Below are 27,808 nucleotides of genomic sequence, written 5' to 3' on the forward strand. Positions count from 1 at the left end.
GAAATCAAAGAGCTTCTCATCACACATATCCTGTAGATCCTCTTCCTCCATTCCCTCTAGAGAAATATTCCTTTTAGTCATTTTGATTACTCACAGAACCAAATTCTAAAACAACAAGACAAGTTTAGGAATACAAAGAACCAATCCACATTTGCTTACATCCAAATAAGCAATTTAAATTTTTGTAAGTCCTAATTGCCTTCAAAATGACTTATGAAATGTGAGTTCAGCATTCAAGCAGCATGATCGTGGCATCATCTTTCGCATTTCATTGAGCATTCACGATTTATGACTTAATGACTTATGAAATGTGATTATGGATATCAAAGGAGCTTTGTGGAGCCTTATCACGTTTCATCCAACAAAATTTACCGTTTAGCAATGGAAAAATTTAACACAAGTAAAGATGGACTCCTTAAAATAAATTATTCAATGATTTCTATTGCTCTCATTGAAATTGAGAATAAATCATGACACCTATGCATAAGAAATATGACCAATAAAGGTTTGTTACCTTAGAAATATATTGTTTTCTGAGCATAAACTGGTTGGTCAAGAGCACACGTATTCTTGACTTATGATACGCAAGGTGTGTGGTTGTGGCAAAGAGAAAAAAATGCGTAGAAAAAAAAAACGAATGAACTCTACCTCTTACATCCAATTTAAATTTGATTGTGAACCTCTTCTCTATCACTGGTGGCCTACCATACTCCAAGTAAAGCACTATCATGGGAGACCATTGTAATATATCGTTTGAATCATATACCCTCCGTGCATGGATGGAATCTTGATGGATTGAGGAAGGGATCCCAATGTTGAAGTAGGGACCATAAATTTTGCTTATGGGTGTTGAGGTTATCCCTTTGCCACTACATCTATGAAGACCCTATCCCATTAAATGACATGCCCAAAAGCTTTGCCAATTCGAGTTATATGAGGCAAGAAATACTCCTCAAGGCCAAGGAGTTGTACTATGATAATCGTTTCATCTCTAAGCATGGAATAATCCTTGCCCTCAATCCATCCATCAAAGAAAGCAATTGTAGTTCAAACATCTAATGGGCTAGTGGAAAGAGCCATTGAAGATTGCTCTGGTGTGCTAAAGCTGACCCTGAAACACCCTTTCCCCAATGGGTTTACTTTTGTAACTCTTGTTGAAGTACCTATGAGAGCTATTTGTATAATGTCTTTCAATGCTTTCGATGGTCACTCACCTATCAAGATTCCTACATGTTGCAATGGCTTGTTTTTCTGGTTGCATCCTATAAGCAAAGAAAATGTATTCATATACGAGTTTCTCCATGATTCTGATAAAAGCATGCAATGAAAAAATGTGAATACGATCCAATGGAATGTTGAAGATGGGCTTCCAAGTGGGATCTTCTCTATTGTGCGTTGGTAGCACTTGTCACCCTTTGCTAGTTTTTCTTTCTGTCCTTTCCTTCCACCCTCTTTGTCAAGCAATATAGGCATGGATTCTTTGTATTTGCACCATTGGAGATTCCACACATGCATTTTTAAAGTTTTCAAGTCTCCTGCAAGATGCCATTCAACCAAGTATCGACCATACCCTTCAACAGAGAGCATTTCACCATGTTCTTGATGATCGATGATATTTGGAATGCTTGTGTGGGTAAAGAACAACTGCAGCACCTCAAATGTTTCCTTAAGAACTTCAAATGCAACGAGCCACCACACATGGCGCTCGGATTGAACACTAAATTTCCTGAGGTTATTATTGTCGAATTGTAAAGCTCTATTAATCAAAGTTACACTAACTCTTTCAAGCTTTACTCCTTTGACGACCTCACTTTCATCCAATTTTATAAAAAACTGCAATTTGCTATTGTATTCCTCAATAGACATATTGTAGTACATTACCATTGCCGACTGCACCTTATACAAATCTAAATAGTAATTGTTGAGTTTGGTGAACTTCACCTCATATGCATTTTTGGTCCTAGCCTTTAGTGTTTTCATGTATTGAACATGCATGAAATCTCCTATTAGCTCCAAAACCTTTGTATTAAGTTGCCGTTGGGCCTCTATTAACTTTAAAGGTTGAGGAAGAGGCACAATTCTATTTCTCTTCAGCACACAACCAAACCCAACCTTCACACCTTTGAATATCTTTAAGTAAGTCATTGTGTTAATACCGGTTCTATCACAAATGGATTATGCATCTATAGCTGAGAACTCATTTGGCACACCTTTTAATGTACACTCAATCACCTTTTCCTTCACAACCTTAAACTTAGGATTGCTCAAAGCATTTTCCAATGAACTTGCCTTCAGTAATCTACTAATACATGATCCAACCTCACCCTCACCTAAGTTCTCATTTTGAGCTACCTTGCATGCTTTGATACATCGCTTCCATTGGTCACTCTTCACAATTAACTCATTGATTGGCTTCTTCTTTCATTTGTGCTCCTGTGTTAGCTTGTTGTTGATCTTCCTCAAGTTGTCCAATTGTGCCTTTGCCTCCTCATATGAGATACCAATGTCATGGATAGTGTCCTGCATTGAAATAATTTGATTTTTTTGTTGAATTATAGTGTCATTCAACTATAGCACTTTTCCTATGAGCTGTCGTATATGAAGTTAATGTGGAGTGATCACATTATGAAATTTTTTAATGGTTGCTTGGCAAGTTGTAAATACTTTGAATGCCTAATCATTGAGCCGCCGTGTAATTGAGCAACCCATTTTTACCCTCGCACACATACTTCAAAAAAATTGTGATTCCTGAGAAAGTTGGAGGTCTATTGTTTAAGGGGTCAATTTGGTAGATTCCCCCATCAACCCACAAGTTCACATGCTTCAATCCCATTTGCCTATAACTCTACAGAACCTGAGGATTGACACTAGTATGCTAGGTTCTTTTGAATAATGGGGTGTATTCAATCTCTACCTCAATATGCAGCTCCTTCTTTCATGTATTCATTTTACTATTAATAGAAATGGAAAGCCTACTTAGTTGTCACAGGAGGTAGAGTGGAGATACACAAAGAGGCACACAAAGGTACCAAGGAAAAGGAGGGTGTAAGTAATTCACTCTATTAATGAATGTTGCATAAACATATAGAAGAGGTCACAATAGAGCCATGAGAGAGTATAGATATGGGGGAAAATAGCTTAGAGAGTAAGGATATCCAAGAGTTTTCATATTTTGGAAATTTTTATTTTATTTCCAAAAATATTTCCAAAAAACACGAAATTTGACCAATTGGTTTTTTTTTAATACCAAAAGCTAGAAAAATTCCCAAAATAACTTAAAATCTCGATTAAAAGATCAATTACCTCGTATCTACAAATCATTTTGTATTGAAAACGAAGCACCACACTCTCGTAACTAACTCCTTTTTTAATATAAAATTTGGTTCAAAAATACTTCTTGAATGAGGAGAGAAAAGGAATATGAGTATATCTTTGTAGATAATATAAAAAGGCAAAATGAGATTGTAAAAGTGGAGAGAGAAGAGGATTATTTTACCATTCTTCTCTTCTCTTTTCCTTGTTTTAAGGAGGAGAGAGGGGGGGGAGGGGGGGGACTAAAAGACCCACTTGTGAGTTTTTTTTTCCCAAATAGCAACCTTGGAGGCATCATCTTTGGCTTGGAATCACGTCATGTCACTAAAAGAGTGTGTTATGAAACCTCAAGTGCCAAAGAAAACCATGCCAAGCGGCTAGAAACAAGGCAAAAAATGGGTTCGAAGAGAGTTAAGATTGTAAGATGAACAATATGTTCAGTGTGAATGCAATTTATAGTTTAAGAGAAAAAGAGAGAGAGTGCATCTATGTGAATGAGTCTTACAGTTTAGGGTTATATAAAAGAGGGTTTCACTTTCTATCTTATTCATTGAGTTCTCACATCTCTTGTGCAGGAAAGACGTCTAGGCCTAGGGTAGTTGCAAATAAGCTTCTGCTCAGGGGTACCCCATATCATGTTCAGCTCCTTGGAGCATCTACTAGCTCATATGCACCCCATTCTCAACCTAACCCAGCTTCCTCAAGCCGCCCTCACAAGGGTCCTCCTCGGCATCCCCACAAGAAACGCAAGTGGAAGCCAAGTATAGTGGCCCTGAGAGAAATCAAGAGATATTCGTGCTCTTTTGATCTCATCATTCCGAAAGAAAGCTTCTCAAGACTTGTTCATGAGATTGTGCAAGACCTCTACTGCATAGAAAGCAGGGGGTGGTTTTTGGCACAAGGTCAAGATAGACTTGATCGCTTCACAAAAGAATGTCTTCATGCTCTATAGTGTGCTGCAGAGGCCTTTTTAGTTGACTTGATGGTTGATGCTCAACATTGTGTAATACATCCGAAGTGCATCACTGTAACTCCTAAGGACTTCCAACTTGTAAGAAATCTTCAAGCAGTGAAGGATGCATTCGTTCCAATGGAATGAACATAGTTTTTAATTTTATCTTTTTTGGCATAAAGTTCTCCTCATGCATTGGACATATGACTATATCCAGTGCAAAACTATTGTACGTACCCTTAAAATATAAATTAAATTTTTACTATTGTCCTTCACTCTCAACTTTGATTGTGTATCTTTGCTATGTTTTCAACTCTTACTTACAGTTTTCGCTAGCATTATCAATTTTAATAGAAAAAACATACAAAAATTTATCATTTCTTATGCAGACTTTACTCGTAATGCCTCTATATAGTCTATGTGGTGCGAAGTTTCTAAGGGCCAGTAGTCGTGATGTTGATTTCTCGATTATCAATCCACCCATAATTTTGGTATGTGATAATTTTTAAAATACTAAACTGTATCGGAATGCAACAAAACTTAACACACGCACTCGCTAGGTGGGCAAGAAAGTGGATCCAAATGCGAAAATTTGAACCAAGGGTCTGCATGTATTTTTTTTCCCAAAAAAATATAATTTGGGCTCTTGTCCACCTAACGAGTGCACGTATCAAGTTTTGTTGCATTCCGATAAAAGGTTATGGATTTATGATCACACGATGGACAGTGCGTATGAAGCTGCATTAACCTGGTTTTGGGGCTTAAATGGATTAAAAGTTCATTCTTCTTCTCATTTTCACATCTTTCTTTCTTTACTTCCTCCATTCTCACACCCCTAACCTCTATCTCTTCTCCATCTTGCCCTCCTTGAGCTTGCATGGCACGCACCAAGCAAGCATGTCACCATTTCCACGGGAAGATCTCATGCCAAGGCCAGCCAGCCACCTAGAGCACAAGGTAAAGCCTCGTCTAGTGTGCAGCAGCAGGTGCTCCCCATAGAGCATAATGACCACCACAAAAGAAGAGGAGATGGAAATCGGGCACTGTCATCTTTCGGGAGATAAGGAGAATCCAACGCGGATATGAGCTTCTCATCCTGAAAAGACCTTTTCATAAGGTTGTTCGATAAGTTATGCAAGACTTGGAGCTGAAAGAGATGGAAAGATTTTGGGTGCGAGTGCGGGATGGCCCACTAGTAAGAAGGTGGACTGCTGCAACTATGGAGGCCCTGCTAAACTACTGCATAGGGGTTTCTCATCAACTTGTTTGATAACACACAGCTAGGGGCCATCCATGCAAAGCGCATCACAATCACAGATAAAGACATGAACTTTATCGTTCGGCTTCGACACGGCAAGGGGACTCCTCCATAGGTTATGAGATTAATTATGCAAGGTTTTGTAATGAGTGTTATAGCACCATAGCATCTTGGAATGCCAAAATATTTTGTATACTTTACTATATTGAAATATATATCTATATATATATCTATATATACACACACACACACACATACACACATATATATATACACACATATACATACATATATATATATACATATACATATATATACACACACACACATACACACATATATATATACATATATATATACATATATATATACACACATATACATACATATATATATATACATATACATATACATATATATATATATATATATATATCATGTGATGTGTATTGAATTCAAATAATTAAGTAAAGTTGTTTTGTTTTGTTTTGTTTCTTGAAACACATGACTCTTAATTTTTGTTTAATGTACGCACGTATCGAAAGTAGTAATACATACAGATACGAGTTACATTATTGCATATGCACAATCGCAAGTATAGTACTATGCGTTGACAGTTAAATTGGATTATGTTAACGTATGTGAATGCGTCATTCACGTACCACACATTATCATCACACTCACAAAAACCACACATTTATTCAATAAATATTTATTTATAGAGACAAAGTAAAATATCTTATATTCATCAAGAAAAATACATGTGATGGCTGATAGTGATGGCAGATACAAAAAGCCGATAGCCAACTACAAGAACTCTCATTCGTTCCTTGGTTTTTTCATCAGTGTGAAGAGGAGGGGCCATCTTCTGATGAAAATATAAGTTCCTTATTTGCTTCAAAAATGACACACTTTCCCTTCAGCTCTTTCTCTAGGAGAAGCAGACCTGACACTTTAGCAAGGTCACTTAATGTAGCAAGCACACGCATTGCTCTACCATGTGTTTGATCAAACAAGTAAAGAAGCTGTGACCGCTTAGCTAGCACCACCTTCTTCAAGCTAAATGTCACAGGTATCACTCCAAAAGATCCAAACTTAGTCAAAGCTAGAATTTTCATGATTGTTTCCTGCCCTCGTAATGAGCACTTATTATGGAAGACCACCAAGTCTGCAATAAGATTGCCAATTTACTCCTTCAGAGCTAAATCCTTCCGTCGATCTGCATGCCAAGCTTCTCCTTGCCTTGATGCAAACTCATCTATCAACAATATGTCCTGAATGACAAAGTCAATCAAACAATATAATTAGCAACTAACCTAGAGTTATTTAAAAGCGACAAAACTTGACGGTAGGGTGCATTAGGTCCCCCGAAGTCCACGGATGCCAAGAAAGTGGCCCCAGACACAAGGAACAGGTTAGCTGTAGGCATTATTTTTTTCCAAGATTTCATCAGTGGACTCTCGGGGACCCAATGCACCCTACGGTCAAGTTTCATTGCATAAAATTATATGGTAGTTAGAAATCTCACCTTCTCTAGATCATCTTGTATCTTCATTTCCTCGTGTGTCAACGAGGCACCTCTTTGGGCAAAGGGATCTACAAACTCCTTGGTAGGAAGATGGGGCCTTGGTCCGAACAGATCATGTTGTAGTGCTTCAAATTTAGCATCTGGCACAAGGTAATCTTCTTCAACCGATGTAATCTTCTCCAACCGAGGTAATCTTCTCATGTGCTGCTATGATGGCACTCACTATATCTAAGCTTGTGCCATCATATCTTCCAATTTCTGCCATCGTCAAATGCATATCCATGTAATCATAATCAATCAGGTCTTCCCTCAAGTCCCTGAATAGGATGAAAAACAACTCTTCTTCCTTCATTTCCAAGTATTGCATCACATTCAACAGAAGCAAGTATTGTACACCATCTACTTTAATGGGTGTCAAGGAGGCAAGGTTGGGTTTTTCAACTTATGGTTGTTCTGAAGAACATGGCACCATGAGAGCCAACCCTTTCTCTGCCACCACTCGATGTTTCTCTTCAATATTTATGAGCTCTTCAATTGGATCTTCTCCCGTGTAGGTGATAGCAACAACATGTGGAGTTGTATCTTCATTGCTCTCCTCCTCTAGGGGTGTATCCAATGCAAGGAGGTAAATTGCCAATGCACAATCACACTCCACGAGATCCAAAGGTGTTGTACCTAGTGTGTTTCCCATGGGAATAGTGCATACACTGTGCGAAGGATCCACGTGGGCCAAACACTTAGTCACCACTTTTTGGTGATTCTTCTCTACTTGAAATACCATGAGTTGTTCTAGAGGCACCCAAGTCATGTTGAATCCCTCGATGGAGTATGTGTAGGTAGCAATGGTACTCACGAAGTCTTCCAAAATCTAAAGGGGGGGATCCAACGATGAGAGCACGCTTTCAAGGTTAAAGTTCTTAGAGAAAACGTGAAATATCTCATCACCCTGGCTGGCAAAGATAGTCTCGTGGATCCACTCGTCAAAGTGTGTGCGAGCATCCATCGTAGCAAGTAGGAGGAATATGGTGGATGTAAAGAGATGAAGAGAGAAAGTGTGAAATGAAACAACGAAATAAGAATTAAATTAGTTCTACCTTAAAAACCTTAAGTTTTAAACCATTAAGGGTTGTTCACATACAATATTTAGTTATGGCTTTACTTAACGTCTTTATAAAGTTCACATGCATATGTAAATGTGTTGATGTGAAAAGTGTATAGCAAGTGTATGATTTTGCATAAATGTCATAATTTTTAAATATTGCAAGTTTGCAAGCGATAATATTCTATTGGCCAAAAAAATCAAAAATTTACAAGTGTTGGATATTACAACTTGTAGTGTTGGGATTTTTAGGAAGACTACACAATTTCTAAAATATGTGGAGCCACACACTTTCCACTGGTAACAGTATCCTTAGCACTTCGAATTTTTCTACCATCCAGTTTAAAATAGAAGCCACCAGGTGGATTCTGCATTAACATTGTAATTTCCTGGCACATTATACTCAAGGGCCAATCATCCTCCATTTGCAACACTTGGGACTCACGGCCCTCATAAATGATAGTAACATCCACAACTGCACTTTCACACGTGTCTTGATCAAGGCACAACCATTTACCCTTGAGCATCCTCCATCTACAATACTTGAACACTAGGCATAAAGTCTATCGTGTGACAAAGTACCTGTAATTGGAAAGGAAAGACTAAGAGAGAAAAATTTTACTTGAAAGAAATGTCCCTTGTTGTGACTCGACACTCCACTATGTCAGGACTGTGAGTCATTTTTTATGTCCAAGTTTTGCCTAGAATCCTTGTTACATAATCCTCCGATGCACTTTTTATGAAGTACATGCTTTTGGTACGTCTCAAATCCTTACATTCCTTGAACATATGTGTAAAAATTACAGTTGGTATGAACCAGCTTAAATATACATTCTTTGAGCCAGTGCTTGGCTTCATAGAGTTCAATATGTCCAATGAAGTTTTTGTACTAAACACATATGCAAAATGTCGCTACTACACAATGGCCATTCTATGCTATTAATATTCGGTATGTGCATAGACTCAAGGGTTCCATATTCTCGACCCCCCTTGGATAATATGTACTTGGAGTCATAGAAAAAAACAAGGTCCTCTCTACGAGCTGTTTAGTTGTACACCCCTCAAAGAGCAATCTACCAATTTTGAGGTAGTAACACTTAAAAGAACTTGTGAAACTCTCGACATTTTTCCACTCACAGCAATCTGAAGGGTATACTTCTGTAAATACAAGACAAGTAGTTACATAGATATTATGAAATTTCTCATTCTCAATGAGTTGCAAATACTTATTGTTTGCAATGTTTCATTGAAAGGGCACAGTGTGCGCAATATGTATTTGTTTTTGCATGAATACATGTTGTACCAACACCTTTGTTACAAGGTGAGAATCAACATTTCTTTGTCTGAGTGCTATAATTTTACCCTTTCGGTGCTTTGATACATCTGCAATTGCATATGCTTTCACCCTGAAAGCTCCCTTCATACTTGGACACATATGTATCCAAGACGAGCAATGATACGTATCAGTGATCCAATTTCCTTTTTCATATTTTCTGTTATGTACTTTTATTGAGAGAATGTATGTTCTTCTCTCAGGCATTATAACCTAGACATTAGATGTAAAGAAGTATATATTAACCTCTAAACAATAAGCATTTTAAGTATATCTAGTAATCACCAATATGCCATACAAATCAATGACATTAAGATATGTTTACACTTTTGTAAACAGACATAAACATCAATATCGAAATGTATGTGGATATGTAAATCGACACAAAGTATAGATTCAATTTCAAGGCATCACTTTAATCATACCATTTACATGAAATATAATGAAGAGAATAGCACAAGAATGCTCATAGAATTTTGCTAAAATAATTTCATTATAATGCATAGGAGTTTAATTTGACTCAATACATCGTATGAAACGTGGGTATTATAAAGTAGTTGTTACAAGGATAGCAACCACATGGCATGCAAATCTTAATAGGCACATTGGATTGACACCTGAGATATTATATGACTCAACACATTGTGTGTTATATGGATGATATGATACAAGAGTTTCATGGATTATTGCCAATTGGCATGGAGATCCGAATGGACACACAAGACCAATAAAGCAGAGGATTTTTAAACCATCGACTTCCAACAGATCCATATCATCCAGCACAAAGGAATCACTCACCACAACAAAATGGTCTATTGAGAATTATGTGCTTCACCTAAACCTTATACAATACTTGCATGTACAAAAAAATACATGCATGAATCCTTTTTAACAAAAAATATCTAGATAAGTGCATGAATAGAAGCAACACAAAATAGGGCCAATTTACCTATAAGTTGATCTACTGAAGATAAGATTGAATCGTTGTTGATCAAAACCCATTACAAATAATGGACAAAAGAAAACATCAATCCCATTAAACATAAAAGTCACTAATCAAATGAATAAATTTTGGCACCACAAAATATGGCAAATTTACCCATAAATCAAACTACAAAATCTCTACTCTACCTTGTGTTAAGTGTTGCAATAACAATTGATCCTTGTTAGAACTAGCATCAAACCCTATTGTAAAGATTGGAGAAAAGAGAAAACATAAAGAGGAAGAAAAAGAGAGTGTGTGAGTACGCACGCGGGAGAGAAAAAGAAATGAGCATCTATCCAATCTTGCCCAAATTGATCTCTGCAAAAGACCATAGGAAGAGTTAGTATTCACATGAAGGTATACTAAAAAAACAATAGAAAAGAGAAGACAAAGAGAGACAAAGAGAGAGGGAGAGAGAGAGAGATGAGCACTTATGCAATGTCACCCAAAATTATCTCTACAATAAAACAACAAGGGTTAGAACTAACATCATGTTGTATTGAAAAGATAGCATCAAATAAAAACAAACAGAGACAGAGAGATTAACACCTTTGTCTATTGCTCCAAATAAACTCTGTAAGAAAACAATAATTAGATCCAACACCAAATTCTATTGAAAACACAACATAAAAGAGAAACAACACATAAAGAGAGGGGAGGAAGAAAGGAGATATATATATATATATATATATATATATATATATATATATGAGCACCTGTGCCTCCTGCCCAAAATAACCTATGCAATAAAATAACAATAATAGTAAGAAATGACATCGAACCCTATTGAAAAAATAGCAAACAAGAGAAAATGCAAAGAGAGATGGGCACCTGTGTTTTGCCCAAAATCTGGAGCTTCACGGAGAAGAAATTACAGAGGTAAGTAAAACGCTCAAAACCCTAATTACTCTCACTAGGGAGCTTCAACAGAGACAAAAATTCACCAATATAGAGAAGAGAGGGAAAGTGGTATGCTGCTCAACTTTTGGGTCAAACTGATTTCGTGAGGGAAAAAACCAAAATTGAAAATTCTCCAAAAAAAGGGGGGAAATACGAGGTGAGAGAAACTCAAATTTTGTGTACTATTCATTCTCCCTTTTCTTAATCCCCCACTACCCCTTTTTTAATAAAAAAACCCAAGATTTGGAGAGAGAAGGTTCACGCTCCATGGATGTCAACATCTAGCCTTCCTATTAGACAATCCAAAAGGCCCACATCTTAAACTATACTATTTTTAAGGGCCCATTTGTGAGTTCATTTTTTTCCTAATGCACTCTATCTCTAATGTCGAGATTTGTATCAAGATTGAACTTAATCTGTGGGATAGTATTGGCAATGGGAACTATGGGGGCTATAGTGAAGTCCCTATAGGCAAAGGATGGATTGGCTACTATCTCATGGATCCAATTTTCTACTAGAGTCCCCGAAGGTAGAGGATGGACCAGCTACCGTCTCATGGATCGAGTTTTCTTCTTCTGGCTATTGTGCGGGATCTTGTGATGCTAAATTTGGGACACTCTGTTGATCTTGTGATGACTCTTGTGAGGAGGGAATGAATGATAAGGAAAGGACAGCCATTGCTTGAAACAATGCTACTAGGACAAGGGGAGTAGACGCCATGGGTTCAATGAATGGTAATTTATGCCTTTCCTCCTCACACTCTGAGGAAGCAGATCCTCAACTTGAGCAAACCCCCTATTTCTGACAAGTAACCCCTCTGCTTCTGTCTAAACGTGACATGGTGGAATTTAATATCTATTGTTCTACGCTAACTTTAAAGAGTACCTTCCACCACCTATATCGATTCTTCAAGATTGCCAACCACCACCTATGATCAACCCCCTGTCATCTTACCATTTCCTTTCATCAACAATTTGGTACTAGTGATGAGCTTGATTACCATCCCAACTTACACCATCATTTTATCATATAAACTTGTAAAGGCATGTCCCAAGCCTCTCAAAGCCAAAGCAATCTCTCAACATTGCTCCTTCCCATCAACCATGCTCATCCTCTGTATTGCATACAAAAAACAGAGAGAATCACGATGATACAATTGTTGACATCTAGATGCCATTTGAATGGATTTGAGAGAAATGCTACTTTAGGAGAGGGAAAATGCCGCTTAAGAGAAAGTAAGAAGACTATATAATAGTGGTCAAAATGCACAATGGAAGAAAGGGAGAAGCCAAGAGACATGTAAAAGATAATAGTGATTTTGTGGCTATGGCTATGTGCGTATAAAAGGAGAGATCTTATAAAAAGATAGTGCAAAGCAAAGGAAAGAGAATACCCAAACTAGAAACATTTCTTGCTAAAAAACACCAAAATTTTATATTCTTGGCTATATATGACATAGAGGATTTGGTGGGGAGAAAATCACTTTCTAGAGAGGGTGTGAGAAGTTCGATTATAATAAAAGATAAGGGAACAACCCTATAAGTACTGGTGTCCAAGGGAAAAAGGAAAGTAGATAAAATGAGCATACCCACTAGTCCACCTTAAATCTCTTGCAATTAGAAAAAGCATTTACTCCTCAACTAAAGGGCCCTTTTGGAATCCATATTTCCTCTAATGTTGATGCAAGATCAATAACTTTGTATGCAAATTAACAACGTTGAGACCTATGTTCAACCACTCATTAAGACACTTGGTCATTTTCCATGGAGTCCAAATACCATTTTTGGTGCCCCAAAAAAAAACACAAGATAACTCAATGTGCAAATAAGGCTTCCACTAAGATAACTAAAGTCCTTTTGATAGGATACTAAGTCATTTTCCATGGAGCCCAAATACCAGTTTTGATGCAAAAGAAATTCAACACAAGATAACTCAATGTAGACAAGGCTTGCAACCAAGTAAACTACAAGTTCTCTTGATAGAATACTAAGTCATTTTCCATGGAATCCAAATATCACTTTTGATGCAAAAGAAAATCAATCCAATATAACTCGATCTGTACATTAAGGCTTGCACCAAGTAAGCTTTTAAGTTCTCAGGAGGAAAAGAAATTAATATAGGGAGTGCTTGTATAAATTAGATGCTTCACAAAAAAAATACCAAGGTTGTGATAAAATTGTAAAACATGTCATGTTCAAACATCAAACACAACTATAAACAACACCACGAGAAATACATGGAGACAAAGATGTTGCATCTTGGATTTAAAATCCATCATTAAACAAAAAAATGTTGGCATAAATTACTCAATCCAAGAAAAATCCCTTAATTGGAAATGGAAATTTTCCTCCAATTGTGAACAAAGCCAAGTTAAGGGCATGACGACAAGCAAGCAAGTCTAAATATTTGCTTGTAACTTTAAAATTGTCCTCTCCATTGCAAGGAAAATAGTCACAAAAATGGCAATACCTAGATTTCTTCACAACTACCGGTTAAAAATTATCCTATTCTTATGTTTGCCCACAAATGAAAAGCTCAAACTGATACTAAGGATCATGAATTGAAGACATTAATATTTTGCCCTTTCTAGAAAGAAGATTAGGTGTTTACTTTAGCCTTCGATCTCGTTTCTACAAGCATTTTTCCCATGCCAAATAAAAAACAAGTCACACACACATTTATGCTGACTTGTAAATAGTCAATATCCCTAGTTCTACATCAGCTTGCAGTGACCTTGCACTCATTACAGATTCTTGATATTTGTAGTCATTGGATAGATGAAAAGTACTTTCTCGTCCGCCATGAAACAAAATGGCATTTATTTGTATCTAGGCCATTACTATCATCACTATTTCAAGATGGGGCACAAAATAATTGATTTGCATCAATTTCATGGATCACTAGTTTGTAGTAACCCCTTCAAATTGCAAACCTCGTTTTTTCCTTCATATATGTCATTGTCATCCATGTTACGCATTTAATATCCATACATTATTTACTCAAAACTGTAGGCAAGGTGGCTATTGACTTCAAATGCCTTGAGCAAGCAACTTCCTTACCACTCTTGATCTGGGAATTCAAGTTCAAGCCATTAGATCCAGTCTATCATAGTCAAGCAGCATCTATACAACAGATAATAAAATATGCGATCTCGTGGCATAACATTTCTCTCTCTTCAATTACACCCCACGAGCAGAAAATAGTTTAACAAGGTTATTAGTATTATCATGAGAGCTGAGAAAATTTTTTGCTTGAATCATATGCCTTCATAAAAAATTGTGTAGAATGCTAGCTGGTCGTGAGAAAGGGCAACTTGGACAAAAAACAATCTGCTTAGCATGTTTTAAAAACTGCTGATTGCACATCAGAAACAATAATCAAAGTCATTTAACTCTGACTAAAACATGCTGTACAATTGTCTGAATGAAATTTGTTGAAAGAAACCATGATGCTAAATGGCCCTCTAACTTCCCATTTGACTGTGTCTGTAGAAGTACATGATCATGTGCTTAATATGTTGTCCTCATCTCCTGGACAGACCTTGACCTTCATTTCATGAAGAGAGACCAACAGCCCGGAGTCTCACATTTATTTGTTTTGGTTAAAAGAATCAGGCTGTGATGTGCCAATTGTGTAATGAAGTGAATTCTATCTTCCGGCTTCCCTATGGACTGAAAAACAAATGAAGCATCAGCAAAGGCATTTTGGACCATCACCATAATACATCTTATTGTTGAAGACTATAACGTACCAGCATCTACAAGAAATGAATTGGCGGTTATAAAGGAACTAATCCCATAGCAAGCTTTGCCTCGACCTCCTCCAGACTTAAACCCTTGGTTTCTGGAACCTTGAGTATAATAAATATGATTGCAAAAACTCCTACCACTCCAAATATGGCGAATGTTGGAGCTATACCCAGTGCTTCCTGAGTACAGATCAAAAAGAAATCTGTCAATGACATATTATTCAATGTATTGATGTTTGTTGCATCAGCATCTATTGCCCATGTTCACAACCAGATTGCCATAAAGGAAAACTGTTGCAGTTGCAAGCAATTTGAATTTGCATAATAAATTAAAATTCAAATATATGTGATGTTGAGAGCTGTATTTAGTAAGCAAGCATGTACTAGCACAGGCATGGCATCCCACAATACAGAACAAATAAGCAGTTGTATTCAATTGCTAATGCACTTCATTCCAGCTAACAGTGTCGGTTGCTGCAATCTTCCACATACAGTTTCATGTAATCATGCCTGGTGAATAAATGTGTCTGCCAAGTAAGCCTAAAGTCCTCTATATACCCAGGTGCCCCGCACTACGTTAATAACTTTTGCTGAATGTCCATATCATTGGACACAAACTTTGCCTTTAAAAAATGCTTTTCTGCTATATGTCTGTGTACCATCATCTTTGTATACATGTTATCGACATTTTTCTGGTTTACTATCCTCCCAAGGATGCAACAACCACATACCTACCAATGACACTCACTCACATTTACAAGGCCTTTAATTCCTGTCAAAATGTCTAAGCCTGTTCACCAAGGCCATCACTTTTAACTAACATCTACAAGGTCATTCTTGTCAAAATGTCTAAAGTGAGTTCACCACAACCCTCACTGTAAGTTTTAAGATATGCTAAGGAAAACCAATTAGTTACAACAGGAATAAAGAATCTGAGGAATTGGCATATGATGCCAACCTGATGCTAGGGGATTGTATATAAAGTTTAAAAGCACTGCTGGCTCTTATCTGATTCGTTAAGACAATCTATTAGTTCACACCAATCCTTGTCCAATTCCCTACCCCCTTAACAGTAAAAAGATATCTGTTTTATTTGGTACACGTGAGTGTGAGAGCAATCAGAGGGTGTGTCTTTCTTCCATCAACGTTGTCGATTTCTTTTTTTGTTTGAATGGACCGAAGATCAAAGAGAGCAAAAGAATCGGTAAAGTTTAACCTGGAGGGGGGAAAAAGAGAAAGTCATGACTGCATTTGCTGCAAAGTTCAGTAAGACTGTGATACTTAAAGCCCATCCACGTGTTCGAAGTGGAAAAATCTCTGAAAGCAGAATCCATCCAATTGGTCCAAATGAAACCTGGAAAGGAATGGAATAATTTGAAAGTCAGCACAATCATCAGGATCACCCCATGATTTAGATCTCATGATGATACACTTAAACACTACAATTCTAAGGAACTTCATAGTACAGCTTTCAATTAACCTGAACTGAAGTGTTCTGACAGATATGCTACCTGGTAGGCACCAACATAAAGAAGCAAAGATACCACTGCCAAAGCTGAAGCTCCTGGTAGAAAGGCGTAATATAAAGCCAGAACAAAGATGGAAATCGTCTACAGAGCATGCACCAAAAGAATCAGTAGCAGCAACAATTAGATTATTTATTTGGCTGATATGAAGAATGTAAGATTACTGTACAGGGTAAATGTTTTGAGGTAAGACTTACAAGAATGCTTACACCTCCAATAAGCAGAGGTCTTCTACCTAGTCGATCAACCTTCCAAACTGCAATGAGTGTCATGAAAATCTGCACCAAAGGGTTTGATTGTAGCAACTAGTAAAGAAGAAACAGTAATGGAACTCTTGCATAATCAGTCAGTAATCATGCAATAATAGCTGGTCTGTGTTAGTTTTCTCTATAATGTTCAATTGTGAAGAGAAGGAATCCTGTACCTTGAAGATGCCAAGAATGATAGAGACCTTTGTAGCATCTGAGGCAGCTGGGAATCCTGCACTCTGTCCAGTACCAAACATTGTAAGTAAGGCCAGAAAAGAAACATAACCCTAATTAATCTATCCAGAAGCTCCAATTACTGAAATTTACATATGTAGTGTTTTTGTAATGAATTACAAAATCCAAGTCTTCAACAGCATGTGTCAAAAAAATTATCATTCAAACAAAGGAAGCCCTCACCTGCAATATCTTAGCCGCATAGTACAGCACACTTGGTTGTCCCGTGAACTGAAAGTGCACTAAACAGTTAGTGCTTTACATCCAAAGTCAAAATAAGCATTTCATATACAAGGGCACTACAATGACAGACCTGTTGGAATAAGACTAGACTAATACCAATAGTCAAAGCTTTCAGGCTCGTGCCTCTGAAGATTTCACGCAGTCTTACTTTGCTGCTCATCACTTCAAGTGACTGCATAATTTCGCATAACTGATTCTGAATGACTTCATCATCAACATCCTTTCCCATCAAGTTACGAAGTGCTCTAACAGCATCTTCTTGTGAAGATTCCAGGCTTGCTTTGCCTTTGAAAGCACGAAGTATGAGCCAACGAGGTGATGAAGGTAGCCATAACACCCCCAACATCATAATCAAGGAGATGGGTGAAGCAAATCCAAACATGATCCTCCATCCTCCTACTGCCTCTACTGCCAAGTAGCCAACAAGGTAACCAACCTGTCACAGAGGAACTGATGGTTGAGATATAATGAGCATCTTCCATTTTCTAAAGGTCTTACTTTGAAAGGAGACTTACCAGCATCCCAAAAACTATCAAGGCCTCTTTCATAGAAATCAGTGTCCCACGTATCGCAGTTGGACATGTCTCTGCAATATACATTGGAGCCGCATGCATTGTCTGACAATAAACAAAAGTGGATTGCTACAAGTTCCATGTTGATGTAAAGCTTTTAGTCCAAAAAACACATGGTGAACTCAAAGAGATTTGAAAAGTGAACACGTTATACCAAACATGGTAAAGAGCAAGCACCCTGGAGAAAAAGAGGATGATTATCTTAAAGATTCACTTGAGCTATTCTTCTAAATAATAATTATTCAGAAATAAAAGACAGCAAAAGGGTATACCATCTGACTGGCATTACTCCCATCCATTGTACTTCCTTATCAGAACCAGCCTTTGCAAGCTGTGGTTTCTGTCCCAGCTCACCCTACACTCTGTTTTGCAGCCAAGTGTCTCATTCCAGCAGTGATTTGACATTCTGCCTCAGTTACACCCCCCTCTCACTGCTGATGTCATCATAGATCTACTGTAAAGCTGCTAGGTGGGACCCTTGCACACTGATGTCATCCTTTTCAGGTAGTTATCATCTGCAACAATATTGTGTCTTTGTTTTTGCAAGTATTTATGAAGGACTTAGATGGCAAACCAGTGCAATTGGTGGGATTGCATGGATCAAGACAGCTAGGACCATTGAACTGATGACTGAGATTGAGAAGATCGGCATTCTGACCATCACCACCAAGAGGATCGTCGCAAAGACCGCTGAGATCAAGATAGAGACTGTGAAGCAGATTGACAAGTAGTTATCATCAGCCACAACATTGTGCCTTTGCGTTTAGATGGCAAACCAGTATAATTGGTAGGATTGCCTAGATCGAGACCACAAGGACCATCGAAGTGACGACCAAGATTGAGAAGACTCGTATTCGGACCATCATGACCATGAGGATCATTGCAAAGAGCGCCAAGATCGAGATAGAGATTGTGAAGTAGATTAACAGGCGACCGAGTTCCCTCCTAACCAACTTCATACCATTCTCTCCTTGTTTCCCCTTCTTTGGCTGGGAGTCCACGATTGGCTACTATGGCACCACCCATTCCTATGCTCTACCCCTACTTCCAAAAAACTGGAATGGACAAATCATTCTCTTAGATTATGCAAATTCAAGTTTACAGCCCCAAGACTTAAATTTACCCAACTCTCATAAAAAAAAGAAATGTATTCCTAAGGAATGTCTGTGTTCCATATGCCAAACCCTAATTTGGGAGGATCCACTCATCTATAAACAGATAGGCTGACCACAACTCAGCCCTATCTTGTTTTACAAATTGTTGGTGCCCTGTCTTTGCTGTCCACACCCTGATTATAGAGGATATCTCAACTCAACCTATTGTCTATAGCCGGCACTGCTTTCTGACATCTTCCTACTGCTGGCAACTACTGATCAGCCTTCTTCCATTGCCAGACAAGCTGTATTTTGCTGCTACACACCTTCTCTAGCCAGTCTACACTGTTCAGCATACTTTGCAGGTTGGTTTTCTGCTGTTCCACTTGTTCCAGCCTGTCTTTAGTCTGCTGCAGTTGTCACCCAGCTGTCCACATCGACCAAGAACCTGCGTTTGCTGATCCTACCTGTTGTACAACCTGCCACGTCAGTATATTTGCTGTGCTTTACTCCAGCTGCTGTCATCTGCATTGTCTTCATTGATTACAGCTTGCTTACCACTGTTCAAGCTGTCTCACTCACGTCCGGTACTAATCCAAACTCTCCAGATCTGTGTTTGCTGCTGCTAGACACATTCACAAGTTATTTGCTATGTTTTTGGATCTGCAAAGTACAACACGCTCTCCAACTCATGCTACCCAGAACCCCACAAAAGTCAGCCTCACAGCTTATTCTGTGAGGTTTTGAAACTGGAGTCCACAGACCATACGAGATCTCATGAGTCAAGTACGACCTCATCCTTATGCATAGAACTCAACAACAACTAGTAGGTAAACTTGATTATTCTCCTCTAGATTCAGTGCACAAATCTATTGATTTTGCAAAAAGATCAGAAGCTCCATTTGGGACCAGCCACCCTATTGGAGAGGCAAGCACAAAGTATAAGTCTATTTTCTCTTCTCCTCCATCTACTCCAGTGCTAGGTCCATTTGCTATTACTTCTCAATTATTAGTGTTTCCATTTTCGAGCAAGATTTGGGTAAAGATCAAAAAATGAAGGAAATCTTTAAACTATTCACTACAATTTAAATCCTGAAGAGGGTTGGTTTTTGTATGTAAACACAAGAAGAGGTGCTTGTAAAAAGAAATCTGGTTATCCTTTTCCTTCATCTTCCTTTCCTTCAAGTTTTAGTTCCCAAGGTCATTTTGAAGTTCGCAAATAATCATATTCATCTTTTCCTTCATCATTCACATTTCAATTTCCACCATTAAAATCAAAAAGTCAATTTAATGTATTCTCATCCACACCTCAATTTCAAAACCCACCCACTTCTTTTGATGCATCTCCATTCACACCTTTCACCTTTCCTTTTCATACACTGCATGTAGCATCTCACGTTACATCAACTAGTTCTTCAAACATAGGCACAGCCTTTAGGACCTCTATGATCACACTCTAGATGGTGCACATGAACCTATGGGGAAGGCTCAACCTCCATCTCACACTTTCAGGTTTTTCATCACATGGGATCCCCTCAAGCATTCTGGAGTGTAGACCAATCAATACAATAGTTTTTCCACATGACCATACCTAGCAGACCTTCTCGTTATGTTCCAATGTCTTGACCAATAGTTGACCAGGGTTATTGGGTTCATTACCTCCTCTATTGGCAGCTTATAGAAACTCTCATCCCAGTTTTGCCTATCCATCCTACCCACCCTTCTATCCTCCTTACTCCTCTTACACAACACCTCATAGTTCTTCATCCTAATCAGCCAAGCATACATTCACTAATAAGTCTCATTTTAACACCTCTAACTATACTACCTCATCAAAGATGATAAGACATGTCCTAGACTCGAAACTTGTGGAACATGGTACAAGGGCTCAATCCCCAACCAAACCCTAACCTTGTTCCAACTAGGATTATCCGTTCTTGGAAGGCACGCAATGCCCCAACCATCATTGAGTTAATGCATGGCTTGCTTCCTAAATTCAACTCACAACTTCAACATTTTGACATTGCATCTAAGCAGTGGGAACACCAGATTGACCATTATGCGACTTGGAATAGGACCTGTCGTATCAATTTCAACCATGAGCTCCAAGAATTTAGGATTCGTGGCCCAGGCTGAGTTCTCCACTACAAGGGCTCCTAAGTCCTTTGACAACTAGGTCACATTGCTCCTAAACAAGCTCCCAAAGAAATATTTTCACTTTATTCAGCAAGCGATTGAAAAGCCCACTATGCCTAAATTCTATGAATTTGAGTGTCAACTATTGGCAGCACTTTGGTTTTCATGTAACATTCCGACCGTGATCTTTTGCAACAGCCAAAGTGCCATTGGACTCGGTGCTAACTCCATCATCAGTCTAAAGACAAAGCATATAGGAGTACACTACCATTTCACCAGAGAGCGGTGTCGAGGGTTGGAAAGGTCTACACCTAAATCCACTAGGGATCAAAAAAAAGAAAGGACGGATGGAAGAAAGAAATACTAGAACAAGAACTCTTGAATATATTGTAGAACACAAGAAACAAATAGACTCAACAAGCAATTGTATTACTCTTCTGCACAACTGCAATAAAATCCCTCCAAACTAAATACACTATGCCTAAGACAATAGCTTAAGCAAACTCTGTCGAGACAATAGCTCAACACTACTCTTACAACCTGAAAGAAATTATGACAACAAGTAATAAGGAAAACTTATAGTCCATAACAATAGATCAAAAAAATCTTCAGATTTGTCCCAAATATCACCTCTTATAGGCAAGCCTTTCTAGGCCAAAGACACCCATAAAAAGATAGAATCACTTCTCTTTTACTTCAATCCTATTAATCATAGCAATAAATCACTTGATTATTTGCCAAACAATGGCTTAGATCTCTATTTATAACCATTTACAATAGTTCAAGCCTACTTTTCATTGTTGCTTTTCATGCTTTTTGCCTTCCAAACTCTTACTATTTGCTTTGCCTAGCTACAACCTGTTTCAACCATAACTTTCACATATGAACTCAAAATAGGGTCATCATGGTACTCAAATCAAAGCAAACAAACCTGATCAACAAGCCAATGCGAGAAAAATTGCAAAAATCCTCCCTAAATAGCTAGAAATATTACTTTGTTGTAAACACATCACTTTTCGATATTTTTCGGCTTTGAAAACTTATACCGCTCAAAATGAGTCCTAGTACACAGGTAATGGTCTCTAACACTTAATGTCAATCACTTGCATGTTTGGCATATAAACTAGTACTTTACAGTGTACACTGTGTCATTCACTGACTTACTCTTGACAAGTCACATAAATTACTAAATAATTCATCCCATAGGTACACACTAAAATCCTCTAATATTAAAGAGCCTTTTTGTTTTCACACATTAAACACACTGTGTCTCGACACCCACCCCCTGCAAACCTAAATATCCTCCAACATGTGTCTCTTACTCTTCTGCAAGTTCAAGGACTTCATCACCTTCCATAACCTCTGAATCTTCTTCCTCTTTAATATCCCACATTATCTATTCATCTTCAAGCTCTAGCTCTTCATATTCCTTTGATTCACTTCTCTTGAACATCTTGAATCTCTTACATGTATGATAGTAGACCCAATTTTTGATTCCAATACATGAAAAGAAGTCCCTTCACTTGTGGAAAGCTCTTTATGGGCTGAAACAAGCTCCCAAATCTTGGTTCCATAGAATGAACAATTTCAATTAAATCTCATGGAAACACCCTTATGATTCAAAATTATAAATATGAATCTACTTCAGAGGGGGCAGCTAGGCACTTTTGCATGTTGATGATCTTCTCTGACACATCTACATGTGCATACATCAAAGCATAGCTTGGCTCCACTATAGAGATGACCAAAATCTTGGCCTTCTCTCATACTTCTCGAGCATGTAGGTTGTGCAACATTTTAAGGATATATTTATGTCACAACAAAAGAATGCACTCTAGTTAGTGGATTAGTTTTTCCCACATTGTGCATGACTAGTGGCTACTCCGTTAGATTCCACTGTGAAGCTCAATACAAACTCAAATGCTCCTTCCTTCAAGAAGCATGACTACTACTCAATATTTACAAAACTCTTATGCCTCATTCACACCCACCCCAACCCCTCTTATCCAATCTCTAGTTGTTATATTCTTGGATATCCAAGATAGGTGCCCGCGACAAAGGTTGCCACCTTCCAATTGTGGACCGTACCACTTAGCCTATTCCACATCCACAAGCTTGGACAACAGCTATCCTGTTGCAAACTTGCCGGCTAGCAAGGTTGCTACCATTAATGCACATTGTGACAAGTTAAATGAAGAGTCACAAAGATATTCTCAATTGCAATCAACTACATTAAACTAGTAAGCAACTCAAAGGGTTGATGCTCGTATAAAATAGGAAGTACAACCACAGTATAGCTCAAATTTGGATACAACATCACAATCTTTAGGACATGATCAGGTGGAACGCCATGTATAAATGTCCACAATACAAGTCACTTAGAGATGAATTTGATGCCAATAAATTTTGGGAGAGAACTCTTTGGTATAGACATCACCTCAAGCACCATAACACAAAGCAACTCTTGTCTTCAAACATGATAGTTCTGTCATATTCATAATCCACATCCAAAAGAATCAAACTCTCAACCCACAACCCACAAATCAATAGCATGAACATCACAATCCTTTGCAATCTCCTAGAGTACTAGGCAAGTAGAAGCTTTTCATAAATCCAACAATTAGACCTCAAGTCCAAAGTCTCGTCCAACCCACAAAAATTGAAGCCTCACGGACTCTTAGCTTCCTCTTCCACACATGATAGCTTCACCACTTTCTTGTCTTCTTTCTTCTCCCTAGCGTGCAGCTACCCCTCAACTTCTTTGCCTTTTCCAACAGCTCAGGCTCTTACTGGCTTCACTCCACCACAAACAACACTCTTGCCTTGGCTTCCTCTGCTAGGTCTCGGGCTACTCCTCCTTCGCTCACCAACTCTACTCTTCATTGCCTTCTCAATGGCAAAATTCCATGCCACCTCACGTCCTCTTCCCTCTCTTGCACAAAGTGACCTGTCCTACTTATACAGGCTGCATGTCCCATGCTTTAAAGCACGCATAGCCTTGTAAAAAGCCTTATGGCTTTCCAAAGCAGTCCGCCATGGCTATTAACAGACCAAAAAGAAATTCATGCTGCCTCGTAAGGCACCTCAAAGAACTCATTGTTTCTGATCAGTGTTGCTTCGCTTTTGCCATTGATGGCATCATTTTTCTGATCACACCCAAAAATCATCATTAAAAAAGCATGTGTGTTACAGCTCAGGATTAAAGCTATTAAAAGCTTAATGGTTTAGCCCCCATTCACATGCCTCATAAACCAGACTCTCAAGACTCAATTCACAAGGGTTTTGAACTTCCCATGCCTTTTTGTCAAGAGCCACCAACTGTGCTTCACTCTTCAGGTAATAATTGTCAACCCAGACTGTCCTGAAGACAACCCAACACAAAATACCCCGGCCATGGACCTCCAATGACCATGAGAACTTACACGCTTTTGCTTCCCAAAGTCACCTATGGTATCCTATTGCCCAAAGAACTGTGTCTCACCCTCCACTGCTGCCCTCAACATTATCATCACTGGTGGACTGCTGCTGCTGCTGCTGCATTTCAGGATCTGTCATGTGCATGAAACATTCTTGAAGTTATTCACAGCATCTCCAACACCACTCTCAACTCACCTCAACCCCGGTCCTTGAGAGAGAGGTTTGAGGCCCCACATTGCATCATACATCTTCATATTCATTCATTCCCATTGAGCATTCTACAAACAGTAATCCTTGTGTTCTCCTACATTTTGTGTTTCTCTTCGTTTTCCCTAGATTTTTTTTTTCCAAAGTATATGCCCTTACCCATAACAGTTTTTATGATTTACTAAACCAGTGGCCTTTAAAGGTCATGCAAGCTAAACACGGTCTTAATTATGTAATCAAAGCCAGCCGGAGAAAGGTTTTGAACTTTCACATCAATGTTCTAATATGGCTTATGAGAATAAATGGCATCAAAATAATAATTCTAAGGAGCAGAGTACAAGTACCTCTTGTTCCATACAGAGTCAAAAACTTCTATATAATCCAATTGTCCTCCCCTCTATGATAAAACAAAAAAATGCTTTTTACAAAGAAGCTGGAAAAGGCTCATCTCAAGCCTTGATCAATTGGAAATTTGTATGCAAAACCAATTTGGGGGACTGGACAAAACTAAATGTCATGCACCTGACAATCAGTCCAAACTTTGTCATCTTACCTAGTCTAAAGGGTGTAAAACCCATTGAGTAAGAAACTTACCAGACCAATCCCAAACCCATATACCAATCTCCCAACTAGAAGCACTGCAAGTTTTGGTGCTAATGATGTTAAGAGGGAGCCAAGCATGTAGAACAGTGATGCAGCAAGCAATTCCCTTCGACGACCTTCAGTTTCCCAACACAGACCATTAGGACTATGCCCAAAATATAACTTTCAAACCAAAATTATCTTGACAAATTCAGATCTTAAAGAGGCCTTTTTTGTGTGTGATAAGAAAGGACCTAAGAAATCTGCAACACTGAATGCCAAAAGAGAACCAACAAAAGCACCGTACAATGATCCACTTTCCTGCAACCAACTCAGAATGTATCTGTTAACATACTTTTAAGAAGTTGAGCAGAAAAAATGAAGGAAAAATTTATCTGAGACAACATGCAGCTTACCACAAGCCCGATTTCAACCAGGGTCAACTTGTACCAGTCAATTCCACTAAGTGTAGGAGACTGCATGTAAATTTTACATTGAAATAAGGTCAGACACAATCTATGTAGCCCAACTATCTGAAATTTCATAGTTCCAAGTATTACTGAAACACTTGATCAACTAGACTTAATTTGGGGCACCAAAAATCCGACAGACCAAAAATTTGGCATGACTGTCCATCTGACTTTTCAATGGCATGACTTGCTTGCCTTTTTTTTCTTTTTGGGGGGGTTCTTGGCAGTAGATACATAATGATGTGGTAAATGATCAAGACCCAAGAGCTGTAAAGGACGTACATTCTTTGGACATAGCTTGCTCAGTATAAATGGTCCCTAGTTTTCATCCAGAGGATATGTCTGAAATGAAGTGGTTGTTATGAAAAATTTCCACTCCCCTCACTTTCTGAAAGCCACCATAATAAGGTGCTTGATATATTGAATTTGCACATTCTTCACTTCTTCTGTGAAAGCTACCTCAGGCACTTTAAACAGAATGCACTTGGAGGCGCTCATAACCATAAAATTGTGGCCATCCATCAATATTTCATATCAGACAAACGACCACTTAACATCAATGCCTGTGTCAACCGATCCTGAATGCCCTATGATGCCCTGCTGGCAATAGATTAAAAACGGCATTGCAGTAACACTAGAGTGTAATTGACTACCAATTCGAATTACACGGAAAATGAAGATGCCTTGTCTTCTCCAACTGGATCGGAGGACATCTGAGACATAACAGAACAATACCTCAATGGATAATCTAGCTGATGAGGTTGCCCCAATGTCATATCCATACAGCAGTCCTCCCAATGCTGGGAAAAGAAACCTGAAAGGAAAATTATGGTCAGAAGAAAGAAATGAATGGATGAAGGTGTATGCATTCTACTTGAACCGTTACACCTCGAGGGTATGCAAATGCCCACCTTTTTTTTGGCACACGCACACACGCACACGCACACACTCTCTCTCTCTCATATCATCTTTCTGATGACCCGAGGTGGAATGTAATGAATTCACTGGTTTGTCCTATATGTCAATATTGACCTCCAAAGGACGTTAATAGAGCTCTCTCTCTCTCTCTCTCTCTCTCTCTCTCTCTCTCTCTCTCTCTCTCTGTGTACTTACGGTAATAAAGCGGAGGTCCATTTGTGTCCTTTCGAAGTAAGCCTCCTCTGCGACTCCAAGAGAGGAACACGATCCTCTGCTTTCATGGTGCCTAATGGGCGCTCACAATTTCATCAGGGGAGCTTAAGCCCTGCTGAATTACTGCGAACAGGAGCATGCGGGGGCTAATATCGCCCCGTGAAGCTCGTGATGAGAGGGAATTCACGTAAAATCGCACACGAGGAAGCCCCGCTCCTTAAGCTCCAAATTGGAAAGGACAAGAGAAGAAGGAAGGAAAGCATGTCCTCTCGGGGATGCGGCACCATTTTCTCCAAAAAACTCGAGGTCAATAGTCTCTCTCTCTCTCTCTCAGGCGGTTTTCCTTCGAAATATACGGGGTTGGATGGAGACTTACTTAAGTTGGTTTTGCTGTTGACTGTGAATAGTGGCATCATACATGGCTGCCTAGCCTTTCGCCATCGACAGCAAAAACAAGAATCACTGTGAGCAACTTTAGTCTTTATAAATAGCACACGTTTGGACAAGGGCACATCAGCCAGGAGCGGATGTCAGAACTCTTGGCAAATTGGCAACAGTGAGAGACTAGAGTGCTCACCCAAAATAAATAAATCAACTTTTAAAAATACCAACAAATAAATGAGTAAAGTTTTATACAAAATTATTGCAGCAATTACACAAATCTTTAACTTGAAAATTCAGAGGGGTTTTTTTAATCTTATTCTATGGAGCTGTTCCCCCCTCGAATTTTTCCGAGGGGGGAGGGGGGTTTGAGTGGGTTTTCTACAAGACTAAGAATCCTTCCATGTCACATGGGGATTTCACGAATTTTTCCCAAAACCACCCCCCATTTT

General features: G+C 38.6%; 1 protein-coding gene across 1 annotated transcript; it reads right to left on the reverse strand.

Annotated features, from left to right (window-relative positions):
- Positions 1 to 14,734: 14,734 nt before the first annotated feature.
- On the reverse strand, positions 14,735 to 27,433 carry LOC148032464 (D-xylose-proton symporter-like 3, chloroplastic). Its single transcript, XM_087683136.1, has 14 exons — positions 26,958 to 27,433; positions 26,580 to 26,658; positions 25,791 to 25,850; positions 25,629 to 25,695; positions 25,387 to 25,511; positions 17,882 to 17,983; positions 17,437 to 17,802; positions 17,307 to 17,354; positions 17,066 to 17,128; positions 16,839 to 16,919; positions 16,627 to 16,725; positions 16,332 to 16,469; positions 15,119 to 15,295; positions 14,735 to 15,038 (listed from the first exon to the last, which is right to left on the reverse strand). The coding sequence occupies exons 1-13, from the start codon at positions 27,041 to 27,043 to the stop codon at positions 15,146 to 15,148; spliced, it is 1,464 nt and encodes a 487-aa protein (XP_087539262.1). The 5' UTR covers positions 27,044 to 27,433; the 3' UTR covers positions 14,735 to 15,038; positions 15,119 to 15,145.
- Positions 27,434 to 27,808: the final 375 nt, after the last annotated feature.

This window comes from Lygodium microphyllum, chromosome 8 (assembly GCF_053477565.2).
Source record: "Lygodium microphyllum isolate KBCC chromosome 8, Lygodium_microphyllum_v1.1.10, whole genome shotgun sequence".
NCBI classification, from domain to species: domain Eukaryota; kingdom Viridiplantae; phylum Streptophyta; class Polypodiopsida; order Schizaeales; family Lygodiaceae; genus Lygodium; species Lygodium microphyllum.